A 12,515-nucleotide genomic window follows, 5' to 3' on the forward strand; every position below is an offset into this window, starting at 1 on the left:
TAAGCCTCACAATAGTTCTATGACAAATGCTCCATTACCTTCATTTATGCAAAAAGAAACAGGCACAGAATGAGGGCCAGGATCACATGGAAACTGGATTTGACGTATGTTGTCTTCAGCCCTTAAGATGTCTTATTATTTATTAATTTCCCTCCCTCAATTCTCACAGCACTCAGTATTCCTTCATCTCTGCTCAGCTGGTGGGGGTTCTCGGGAGACTTTCTACTCCAGTATCCTCTCCTCCTTCACTTCCCAAGTCCTTGCTCTCTTAGGCAGGTACTTCTCCTGGGAACTCTGGGGCTCAGTGCTCCGCAGTTTGGATTATCCATGCTGTTATTCCTTGTCTGTTCAGATTCGGAGCCGGGTGGATGTCATCAGACACGTGGTGAAGAATGGTCTACTCTGGGATGATTTGTATATTGGCTTCCAAACCCGGCTTCAGCGGGACCCTGACATCTACCATCATCTGTAAGTCTGAACATGCCTGTTACTCCCCTGGGCCATTAGAGAGGGTACTCACAGCAGGAGTGAGGAGCGGTGTCCCCATACGCGGATGGATATGTCACCTTCCGCCTCCGGAGTTACTTTTCAGTGTAGGCTGGGGGGTAACAAATGTAGTTTGAAAGTAGTATTTTAAAGAGTCCTTATTTATATATTCATTCAAATGTGTTTCAGGCTCTTCTGGAAGTGGTTCTGGGATAGGCCCAAGAAGGATATTATGAAAGGAAATAGTGTTTGCCAAGATAAGACTGAAGAGAGGGTGTTCACGTGGCAGAGAAGTAGTCTTTAGAGAGAGAATCATTCTGTGACCAAATCCAAGGTTTGGTTGCTTGGCAGTTGAAGGCTAATACTTGTGCACTGAAGGTCAATACTTGAGCAATAAGGGTTTGTGCAAGAGAAACAGGTTTGCACACCATCTTACTCTCAGGCTGGACTTGGGTGGGTAAAGGGCTAACGGAGAAACTGAGCAAACACAAAAGGATGGTGAACTGGTGGGGAAGACGGGGGTCCTGTCAGGCAGTGTCCTGCTAGGGCAGTAATTGGGGGAGTGGCTGGGGTCAGTCAACCTACTTTTTTTTTTTCTTTTTGGGTCAACACCTGGTGATGCTCCAGGGTTACTTCTAACTCTGCACTCAGGAGCTACTCCTGACAGTGCTCAGGGGACCCTCTAGCTGGGAATTGAACCTGGGTCGGCTTCGTACAAGGCAAATGTCCTACTTGCTGTGCTATTGCTCCAGCCCCATCAACCTACTTTTTATAAAACTTAGGTACTTTTCTGTGAGACTTCAGCAGTTTGTAGCCTGTGAGGTGGTATCAAGGATCAGACATCTGCTTGTTATTTTCTCCCCATTCATGACAGACTCCTAGTTTTATACTAAGGACACAGTATATAGAAACATTTCTCAGCATTAGAGTAAGGGGTGAGGGAGAGATCTAAAACTTCTATGGCGAACAGGATGGAGTTTCTAGTATGTGCTCACTTGTAATTGATCATGTCACATTTTGGGTGGTGCATTTCTGAGCGTGAATTTGGAGAACAAGTTGATTGTGGGGAAAAGACTTGCTGAGTCTCTGCCTGCCTGCATATCAAAACCATGTGTAGATCTCTCATCGCAACACTCTATACATCCTTCAGGTTATATTTGGAACATTAGAGCTGAGATGGCAGAAATGACCTTTTGATTTGTGAAAATATCAGCAGGGAGGAGAGTATGGCCTTAGTTCCACTGACTGAAAAATGCAGGAATTTAAATTTAAATGAGCAAAACTTAATGATCTCTTTTCTGTTTGGAGCTTGCAAGCACAAGCATATATTAAACTTTCATTAAAAAATTTTCATTAGAATGTTTTTAAATGATAAAAAAGTAAAGACTATAGAAGGGAATGGAATAGAAAGTTAAGACCCTTATCCTGTGCCTCCCACAAAACCTTACTCATTTCCTGTCTCACCCACCATCCACTCCCCAGGGTAACTCTTGATAAGAATTCAGCTTCTACCATCCCACACATCTCAGAAATTTCCCTACATATATTCATCTTGAGAAAAGGTAGATTCCCATTTAGTTGGAAAGGGGAAGATTATTGTTATTGTTGTTTTTGTAATATTACCCTAATTCTGCAGCTTGCATTTTTTAGTTGTCAGTATTTCTTCAGTATCCCACTGTATCAAACAGGCAGATAAACCTCAGACAGTTTTGATAGTTGTAAAAGAATCCACATCTGCTTGTTTTGAAGATAGCCTATATGTGACTTCTTGTTTTGGAAATGAACAACAACAAAATAGAATGTGGCAGCTTTGGAGAGTTACTCTTATTAAGAAAATACATTATTGGGGCTGGTTAACTCAGGTAGGGTGTTTGCCTTGCACACGGCCGACCCAGCATCCCATATGGTCCCCTGAGCACCACCAGGGGTAATTCCTGAGTGCAGAGCCAGGAGTGACCCCTTTGCATCGCCAGGTGTGACCCCCCCAAAAAAGGGAAAATATGTTCTATCCTGGAAAGTTCTAGAATACTAATGAAAACTCCTAGAATACTAACACTGAAGGCTCATATTGTGTATGGACATCAAAGGTCACAAATGTATTTATGTGACTCTTGTAATGGGATTTATAAATTAACTGAATGTTGCTCTGGTTATAAAAATAATACATTTCTACTGGATAAAGTATTTTAAATATATATTAAAATATCAAGAGCTCATTTAAAATAATAGCTAGAAGTATTCCCTCCCCTAGAGAAAGCAATTTAGATTTTGCTGTGCAGTTCTTAACTTTTCTGTTTAGAAGTACATGCATAGACACTTTTAATTAAAAAATAGTACATTAAACATATATATTTCGTAACATTACGTTTGGAGGAGTGATAGTACAGCGGGTAGGGCGTTTCCCTTCACGAAGCCAACCCGGGTTTGATTCCTCCGCCCTTCTCAGAGAGACTGGCAAGCTACCAAGAGTATCTCGCCTGCACGGCAGAGCCTGGCAAGATACCCGTGGCATATTCAAATGCCAAGACCAGTAGCAAGTCTCACAAATGGAGACATTACTGGTGCCTGCTCGAGCAAATCAATGAGCAACGGGATGACAGTAACAGTGATACAACACTGCGTTTACTGAACAGCCACTGATCTATCTTAAAGTTGTTTCCCACTTTTCACTGTTACAATTTCACACGTAGGTGTGTCTTGCACATTAACCACACTAATTTCCTAGGAGAGAGATCTGTTGGGTCCAGCACACACACGGTGCCCACTCCTGGGCATGTCCACTCACCATGCAGTTCACCAACCCTGAGTGCTGTCACACGGGCTCTCTTCCCTGCATTCTCAATCTGGGCTGAATGTGCTGTGTGTAGGTTATAACTCTGTAGATTAACACATAAGAGTTAAGACAAGGCACGTCATGGTAACGTGAGGAACTCAGAAGTCACGTATGAAGGAACTGCATTCGACACACGAGAAAGGCACAGCATGAACTGGTGAGACAGCCCGCTGTCTCCTAGGGAGAGCTGAGCACCAGGACGGGAAAGACAGTACAGCAGGAAGGGCACTTGCCTTGCACGTGGCCGACCTGGGTTCAATCCCTGGCACCCCATACAGTCCCCTGAGGGGCATCAGAAGTAATCCCTGAGAGCAAAGATTGAAACCCTGAGCACCACTGGGTGTGACCCTCAAGCAAACAAACAAAAAATTAAAAACTAAAAACCAACATGTCTGGAAGTTAATTTTCTGCTTTGTCTCTCTTACAGGTTTTGGAACCATTTTCAGATAAAACTCCCACTAACACCACCTGACTGGAAGTCCTTCCTGGTGCACCGAAAGTGGAACGGGCTTACGATAACCCAGATAAAGCCATCTAGAGACTGAAACACGCCCTTAGCAGAAAGACCAGCCCACCCAGCCTCTTTGGGGCACTTAAATAAAGCTGGCATCATGCTCATCAGAAAATTTGTGAAGAATGAGAGGAGTTGACACCATAAAAGCATTCAAGTTTAGGTCCCACTATTAGCCACAAAACATTTCTTGGGTTCCCTTGGTCCCAGCTGATACCTCCGGGTTGATCTCTGGAGGAGGATGGGCCACGTTCCTGCCCCATCAAAGCTTTCACAGCATCACCACACCCCAACAGCTGCAGTCATGCCTCCAGCCCAACTGCCCAGTTAAATATTCTGGATTTTCTGGAGTGACACCCCCAAACTCTACATCCTAACATCCCAGTAGGAGCACTGCAGACTGGATGGGAATGTCACGTAGAAGCCAGCTAATCTCAAGCAACAACAGCTTCGTAGACCCTCAATTAAGAACTTAATGTCCACATAGAGATACAACAATTTTCACAATTTTTATTTACGGTATTACTTTTTTGGAACACTCCCTTAGCCATTTGGTGGTAACAAGCAAGATAAATTAAATCATTATGGGCCTGCTACACGGTCAGGCCTGCAGGGTGTCAGGAAAATGAGGGCTCCTACGGAGTTTTTAATTTCATCTACTGATTCTTTTAGTTGTGTGACTTCTGTTCGTAGCTTTGAAATTTCTGCTCTCATTTCTTCCTGGATTATCTTGGTGGAGCGTTCCAACGCTGCATCCATATCCTCCCTTAATTTATTGGATGTTCGTTCCATAGTTGTGTTGAGTTCGTGAACCATCCTCACAATTTCCTCTCTGAATTCTTTATCTGATAGGAGGATGTATTTCTGGGAGGTCGCTGCTGAGGTTAGTGAGATGTTTTCTTGGTTCTCTCTTGGTGGTGGGGATTTTCTCTGTTTCTTCATGTTGTTATGGGCTTTACTGTCTGGAGCTCTCGTTAGTTTGGGAGGAACCTCAACTGAAGATTTTGGGCTATGCTCCTTTGACAAAGGACTTTTGTGTGCAAGTTGATGTGTTCATTGACAGTTTTCGTGAAGTTAGGATAGGGTGGGTTAGTTGAGCATTAACATATAGTAACTAAGATGATCAGGGAGTCCTTAGGACGAATGAATTCTATCAATTGTGGCCAAAGGACAATGCATGGAATGGAAAAAAAAAATAACTGGCTCTGGAAAGAGGCCACGCCCACTTTTTAAGCCACGCCCCTAAGATGAGGACACGCCCCTAAGCAGCGGAGTGGGGATTGGTCAGGATCCGACAGCGGCGGCGGAAAGGTGCCAGGCTGGGGCTTCAGGAGAAGCCCCGAGCCGAGGCGGGCAGGGGTCGGGGAGGGGGCTTCTCCTCTCTCGGGTGTCAGGAAAATGGAGACAATGGTAGAGGGAAGGTGACAGTGGTGGTGGGATTGGGGTTGGAATATTGAATGCTTGTAATAAGTCATCATGAACCACTTTGTAAACCATGGTGTTTAAAGTGTGTGTATGTGTGAACATTCAAGTTGAAAAGTAAGTACATCAAATGGGCAGTGGGTCTACTCAGTCAGTGTACCACAGCTTGTGTGAACACAGCTAACCAATAAGGCAAAGATGATCTCAGTTGTCAATAAGGGCTCGAGAGTAAATCTTGAGATCATGCACCCCTCAAAAAAAGATTAATTCTGCATAGCCAATAGATTGTTGTTTTTGTTTTTTTTTTCCCAAAAGGTTGGGTGTCAACTTGTCTGACGCAAATCAGTTTTGCCATTCTTTACTACCACCTAGATGTGATTTATTGAATTACCGAAATGTTTTAAGACTTTGTTACTGGAAAGATACAGAATTGTACTACAAAGACAGAAAATTCATTGGTGTATGCATTTGTTTCTATATTTATCAGTTAATTCCACAAGCACTTCTTCCGTCACAGTTCCGCTGCACTGTGACAGTAAAAAGTTGTCTCTTACCTCAGTAGATTTTGTTTCTTTTTCGTTTTGTTTTGAGGCCACACCAGCAGGGCTCCGGGGTTACTCCTAGCTCTGCACTCAGGTATTACTCCTGGCGGTGCTTGTGGACCATGTGAGATGCTGGGGATCGAGGCCGAGTTGGCTGTGTGCCAGCTGAACGCCCTCTCTGTTTTACTATTGCCCCGGCCCAGTAGACTCTGTTTCTTAAAAATAAACACGCTTGGGCTGGAGAGATAGCACAGCGGGTAGGGCGTTTGCCTTGCACATGGCCGACCCGGGTTCAATTCCCAGCATCCCATATGGTCCCCTGAGCACCGCCAGGGGTAATTCCTGAGTGCAGAGCCAGGAGTGGCCCCTGTGCATTACCAGGTGTGACCCAAAAAAGCCAAAAATAAAAAAATAAAAACAAACACGCTTGCTCATGTATCTGTAGTCCTTAGCACAGTACCCACTGCCCGGTGGATTTTATAATGAATTTAGACTCAAGAAAGGAGCAAACAAGCACATGTCTATATTCCACTATGAGTGCAGTATGCCTCATCAGCTGGGTTTCAGTGTCCTTCACACACAGTAAAAAAGAAGGATGTAAATTGAATATTCTGTTGAACATTTTTTTTTTTTGCTTTCTGGGTCAAACCCGGGGGTGCACAGGGGTCACTCCTGGCTCATGCACTCAGAAATTACTCCTGGCGGTGCTCAGGGGACCATATGGGATGCTGGGATTCGAACCCGGGTCGGCCACGTGCAAAGGCAAACGCCTTACCCGCTGTGCTATCGCTCCAACCCTTAAAAGAACATTTCAATACTCTCCTAAGAGCTGAATTGCCTGACTCGTACACAGGAATTGCAAAGCAATCCCTGGCCCAGATGACCGCCGGAGTACCTGAACGCTGCGCCGGGAAAAGTCCCCAGCACTGCTGACCAGGTCCCCCACCCCGGTAAAGGAATAAATTCCGTTCGGAAACTGTAATGAGCCTGTCGTACCGATAGGTGGCGGGATCGGACCACATCAAAACTGGTGCCCTGGGCGGCTCTGCAATTCAGGGGACAGTCTCGGGGCTCTGGGGGTTTCACTCACCCAAGCGGACTCTGCCTTACCTGTCGCTAGATTTAAAAAGATAATAATAATTCTGAGGTATAAAAAATGAGCTTACATATGTAAATTTTTTCCTGCACTTGATTAAAACTGTGATGTACAGAGTTGTTTGTGACAGGAGAGACATGATTATTATAATAATGGGATATAAGTATAAAATCAAACTTAATGCAATATACTTTAGAGTGGAACACTGATGTGAGAGTAGACATTTTATTACAGTGTATGGAATGGTTTTAATTTCTTTATTTATATAGGTTAAAATCATAGGCGATGTATCTGTATTATCTGACTAAGGGGGCAGGAGAGGGTGAGAGGGAAACTGGGGACGCTGATGGAGGGAAGGACACACTGGCGGCGGTGTTGGGACACTGAATGTTTAAAATTGTAAATCAATGAGCAACTTTTTAAATGATGTTTTAATAAATTTTTTTTAATTTTAAATGAATTCTCCTCTACAATGTATTGTGGTAAAGGGGCAATGCCTAGATCACTCTTGACCCCAGTGTTTAGAAAGGAGGACAGGAAAGAAAAGAAATCGAGGGAGGAAGAAGAGAAAGAGAAAGGGAAGCAATCGGTGAGCAGGCATCAGGGCTTGAGTTACACGGACAAACTACAAATATGAGATCTAAGCTGAACCGCTGAAACTTTGGAGTATGCCGGCCCAGTTGACAGGCTGGGGGTAAGGTGGGGGCTAGAGGTCGAGGGAAGTTGACTCTGGTGGTGGGACTGATTATAACTACGTCATCCATCTCTCTGAATTTTCCTCTGGAGTCGGTAGGAAGAGAGGGATTTCATCTGGGTCCCCAGAAGTCACTTAGAAGCTGCCCCTTGGGTCCTCAGCAGCTGCCTGGGTTTGGCTGGGAAAGCAAGGCACCAACCCCGAGCATCCCTGGTGGGGCTGGGTTTCCCCTCTGCTCCTCACCCATCACTTACCAACTGAATGTGTGGCTCAAGGCGCCCAGGGGTGAGGATTATTAAAAAACAACACCCTAAAACAAAAGATTAAAATTTTAAATGGTGAAAAATAAAAGAAAATTTTGGTAGGGATCAGTGTAGTATTCTGCAGCTATAAAATAAGAGCATCAATACGATAATAAAAGCTGATGCTGGAGGGCTGGACCATAGTATGGTGGGCACGGCGCTTGCCTTGCATGCAACCAAACCCAGGTCCAGTCCCCCGCATCCTGTAGGGTCCCCTGAGCAGTGCCAGGAGTAATTCCTGAGTGCAGAGCCAGAAATAAATTCTGAGCACTGCTGGGTATGGCCTCAAACAAAACAAAACCTGATACCTCAATTTTTAAAACCACATTTAATTAAAAATACTTTAAGATATATTTGCTACAAACGACTTTCCCTGTATTTTTGGTGGCAAACAGCTAAGGCATTAAATCCTGTCCCGGTGGGTCCTTCGGTAGGCAGAGCTTTTCTCATTGGTCTTCCCTGACTGCAAATCCAACGCTCTCGGCTGGTACCAAAAGGATAATAAAATCCCTCCTGCTTGTCTCCTCCAGAAGCTTCGCCCACAGAAACTGACCCCAGGCCATGTCTGCTCCTGGTCAGTGCGCCTCTTCCGGGTCAACGGATTTGCTCTAATGTTTCTTGGCACTAGAGAAAACATTGAAACAAAGGAGTAAGCAAGCGTGTAGAAAAAGAGGTTGGATTATGGATTATGGTTACCAGAGGAACCGGGGTGGCTGATGATGTCAAAATGATACAGCAGGAATGGAAGGATGGAGCTGGGCGGGTTTAGCGGTCACTTTAAATCTCCGGTGGGGGGGTGGGGGGAATGGCAGTAGTAAATAAATCTCCCAGCTAGTTCCTCCTTATCCCCCCCCCCCATGCCCCCGCACTCCTTACTCCTTGCTGCATATGCACAGGCTGGCCTCAGGATCAGGTGTGTGTGTGTGTGTGTGTGTGTGTGTGTGTGTGTGTGTGTGTGTGTGTGTGTGTGTGTGTGTGTGTGTAGTGGGGCATGGCGGGGGGGCAAAATCAGGTGGGGCTCTGATGCTCGGAGAGACGGTGGGCAGGTGACTGAAGGAAGCCGGGACTGGATGTCGGGGAACCCTGTGGGGAGGGCCAGGGAGGACACGATTTCAGACTAGGAAATGGACACAGGATAGTGACCTGGGGTGGGAGCCAATCATAGTACCCTGGAGGCGACTAGACCATGAAGGACAGGACCCAGAAGTGGTACAGGGGATTGGGCATCATGGGGCAGGGATGAGTGACCGTTCACAGTGAAGGAGAGGCCTGGACATTGGGGAGGGACACGGACCTATCTACTTAAACTGCCCAATAAAGTTAACTTCTTCTTTATTTTACTTTATTTTTTTGTTTGTTTTTTGGGGGGTCACACTGGGCGATGCACAGGGGTTACTCCTGGCTCATGCACTCAAGAATTACTCCTGGTGGTGCTCGGGGAACCATATGGGATACTGGGAATTGAACCCGGGTCTGTCGTGTGCAAGGCAAACGCCCTACCTGCTAACCAGCCCCAAATGCTAACTTCTTAACCTTGCTGTACGCACATCTTTCATACGATTCTCAAGAGCCCAGGAACCCAAGGGCAGCTCAGGAAACTGCGCTTGCGCACTAACAGAATGAAGGTTGAACCGGAAATCCCAAGTTCCGGTTTCAGAGCTAAGGTGACAGGTACAAAGGGGAACTGCAGCCAACCTGGCTGAGAGGCTGTCTTGACAGTGATTGACGATGGGATGCTGAGAGCTGTCAGCAGGCAGGAAGACACGACGTCGCGTTTTGCTGTCTGGGAGGGCTGATGGATGGGATATCTAAACTTAGCCTGGCAATTTTCACATTATATGTAAGTCAAATAATTAATCTGTACGCTTTTAACTTTTACAGTGCTCTAGGTCAATTATAGCTCCATATGACAGGGCTGGTAATGGAATGGGGGGGGTGGAGAGGAAGGAGGAACAGACTACAACACAAAATAAAACACAGTGTCATGATTCTCCCTGAAAACATTCTATCCCTTCATTAAAAAAATAAGAGACTAATTAATCAGACCTGAGAATATTAATAGTAGTAGTGGGTTAGTAAGAATGTAGATTTTCTGGTAATGACTTATGATTTTCGGTACCAGCACATTTTAGAATGTGTGTGTGCCATTTTGCACTCACAGGGTAAATTTATGTTTTTTAAATGAACAACATCCCTCCGGGTTTCACAGGCATTATCCTGCCCCGCCTTTGCCACAGCCGGACCTACCGTTACTTATAGGTAGGACTCTGGGCTCCAGCTCCAGCTCCCCTACACCCTCCTACCCACGCCCCTACCCACGCCCCCACCCCCGCTTCACTACAGCCTCTTTGAACAGCGCCCCCTCCTGGTGAGCACAAGCAACAACTAAACACATCCCAGAGGTCCCTTGGAGGCGCCAATTGCTTACTTTCAGAGAAAGCAGGTACACATTTTTAGGGGAAGAAATATTTTCCTCACCCAACAATAGAGTTCAAATTTCACTTTATTAACTAAAGTAATTATTAGCTAAAATAATGTTTCTTCTTTTTCCTTCATCCCTTCTCCTCCTCTTCCTCCTCCTCCTCTTTCTTTTCGTCATCATATGGGGGGTGGGGGGAGTGGGGAAGGAGGAGGCTGTGCAGGGACAGTTCTTGCTTTGTGTGTATGAATCTGGGTAGTACATGGGGGTCTCCCAAGCACTGCTGGGGGTCGCTTCCAAGCATGGAGCCAGCAAAATCCTTTGGCATCACCCGAAACAAACAAAATATAAAATATAAATATAAAATCCCCCAACTTATTCCCCCTTTAGCTACTGCTGTTGCAATGAGTGACTAGGAGTTATACATACACTTGACTGGTGGTACTTGTGGGGGGTTCACGTACTTTAGCTGTGGCATTCACCAGGGGTCTACACTGGAGCCTGCAACCCTATCACCAATCCATAGAGCCCCTCGACCAGGACGCCGCTAACCCCTGCGCCATCCACCACCCCCACTGTGTTCCTTCTTGCCCTTTGTCAGTACCTTTCACACCCCCACACCCCACTTTTCACATTGTGCTTCGTGGGGACCGACCAAAACTAAGAAAGAACTTAACATCTGAGACATTTCCCTCTTAAGAGAAATTCCCCCCAGGGTTCCTAAACTAGACTCCCTTGAAGTGGAAGTGTGCATGCACGGCTTCCTCTCCTGGAAGCAAGCAATATTTCACCTGCCATAGCTATGCCACTGGACCCTGATCCAAGCTGTTTCACTCAGGGTGCCCCAGAGGGGGGCAGGTGAGAGCCCTCCCCGCCCCAAAGGACCCAGCCCTGGCAGCCGAAAAAAATCCACTACCCCACCGCCGCCCTGCTCATGACCAGCCCCCACACGCTCAGGCCAAGCCTCAGGTTCGAGTGAACCTATTCCTGGACTGCGCAGCGCATTTGCCATCACACAACACATCACAGGACACTCCCTACCCGGGGCTGGAGCAATAGCACGGAAGGTGGCGCGTTTGCCTTGCACGCAGCCAACCCGGGTTCGATTCCCAGCATCCCATATGGTCCCCCGAGCACGACTAGGAGTAATTCCTGAGTGCAGAGCCAGGAGTAACCCCTGTGCATCGCCGGTGTGACCAGAAAAGCAAAAAACAAACAAACAAACAAAAAAACCCAAAAAAGAGACACTCCCTACCCATTCTACAAGAGTATTACACCACACTTGATGGGGTTCAAATAGTAGACAACCAATCGTAGAGGAAAATATATGTTTATATATTTTTAGATTTATATATATACATATATATGTATATGTATATATATATATATATGAAAGTTTGGACTGGAGTGATAGCACAGAGGGTAGGGCGTTTGCATTGCACGTGGCTGACCGGGTTTGATTCCTTCATCCCTCTCAGAAGCCGGGCAAGCTACCAAGAGTATCCCTCCCGCATGGCAGAGCCTGGCAAGCTCCCTGTGGCATATTCGATACGCCAAAAACAGTAATAACAAGTCTCACAATGGAGACGTTACTAGTGCCAGCTCGAGCAAATCGATGAACAACAGGACGACAGTGCTACAGATCATATATGAAAGTTCACATCACTCAACCTTGAACAACACGTTTGTGATATCCTAAAGAAAGTCTTAATGGCTCCTGCCATAATAGAACAAATCTTCACACTATTTCCTCTTTGGATACTTTTTTTTTGTAGCATTTTCAGCAGTTTTTTACAACAATACAAAATTTTTAAAAAGGAAGTGTATGAATTCAATTCTCTGTGCCCCCTCTATCCTGAGAGGACAGGAAGTTGGATAGTTTTATTCTTCTGTTGACCGAATTTATAAAACCAAGATGAGAGGATCCTGCAGCTTTCTGCGACCCCAGATCTCACCCAGTCTAAGGGCGTGGTCCTGAGGAGAGAGCATCGTGTGTCCACCATCATCTCCTGTGTTCATAAGAATGGCCACCCCACCCACGGGCTACCTCCAGGAACCAAGAAGAGGATATTTCCTCTTGGGAGGCTCTGTCGACCCATCCTGGAAAGACTGTCTCCATGCAAACAGCACACACAGGCCACTCAGGGCCTGTCTGGTTTTGTTTGTTTGTCTTCTTTTTTCAGTTTGTTTCCAGGCCAACCCAGTGGGTG

At 45.9% G+C, this 12,515-nt stretch overlaps 1 protein-coding gene across 1 annotated transcript in view; it reads left to right on the forward strand.

Annotated features, from left to right (window-relative positions):
- Positions 1–4,386, forward strand: part of LOC101540492 (cytidine monophosphate-N-acetylneuraminic acid hydroxylase) — a 50,576-nt gene extending 46,190 nt beyond the window's left edge. Inside the window, exons 13-14 of the mRNA XM_055127787.1 lie at positions 353–468; positions 3,747–4,386. Of these exons, the coding sequence (XP_054983762.1) occupies positions 353–468; positions 3,747–3,864 (234 nt within the window). The 3' untranslated portion in view covers positions 3,865–4,386. The remainder of the gene's footprint in view (positions 1–352; positions 469–3,746) is intronic.
- The last annotated feature ends 8,129 nt before the right edge of the window (positions 4,387–12,515 follow it).

This window comes from Sorex araneus, chromosome 2, assembly GCF_027595985.1.
Source record: "Sorex araneus isolate mSorAra2 chromosome 2, mSorAra2.pri, whole genome shotgun sequence".
In the NCBI taxonomy this organism is placed as follows: domain Eukaryota; kingdom Metazoa; phylum Chordata; class Mammalia; order Eulipotyphla; family Soricidae; genus Sorex; species Sorex araneus.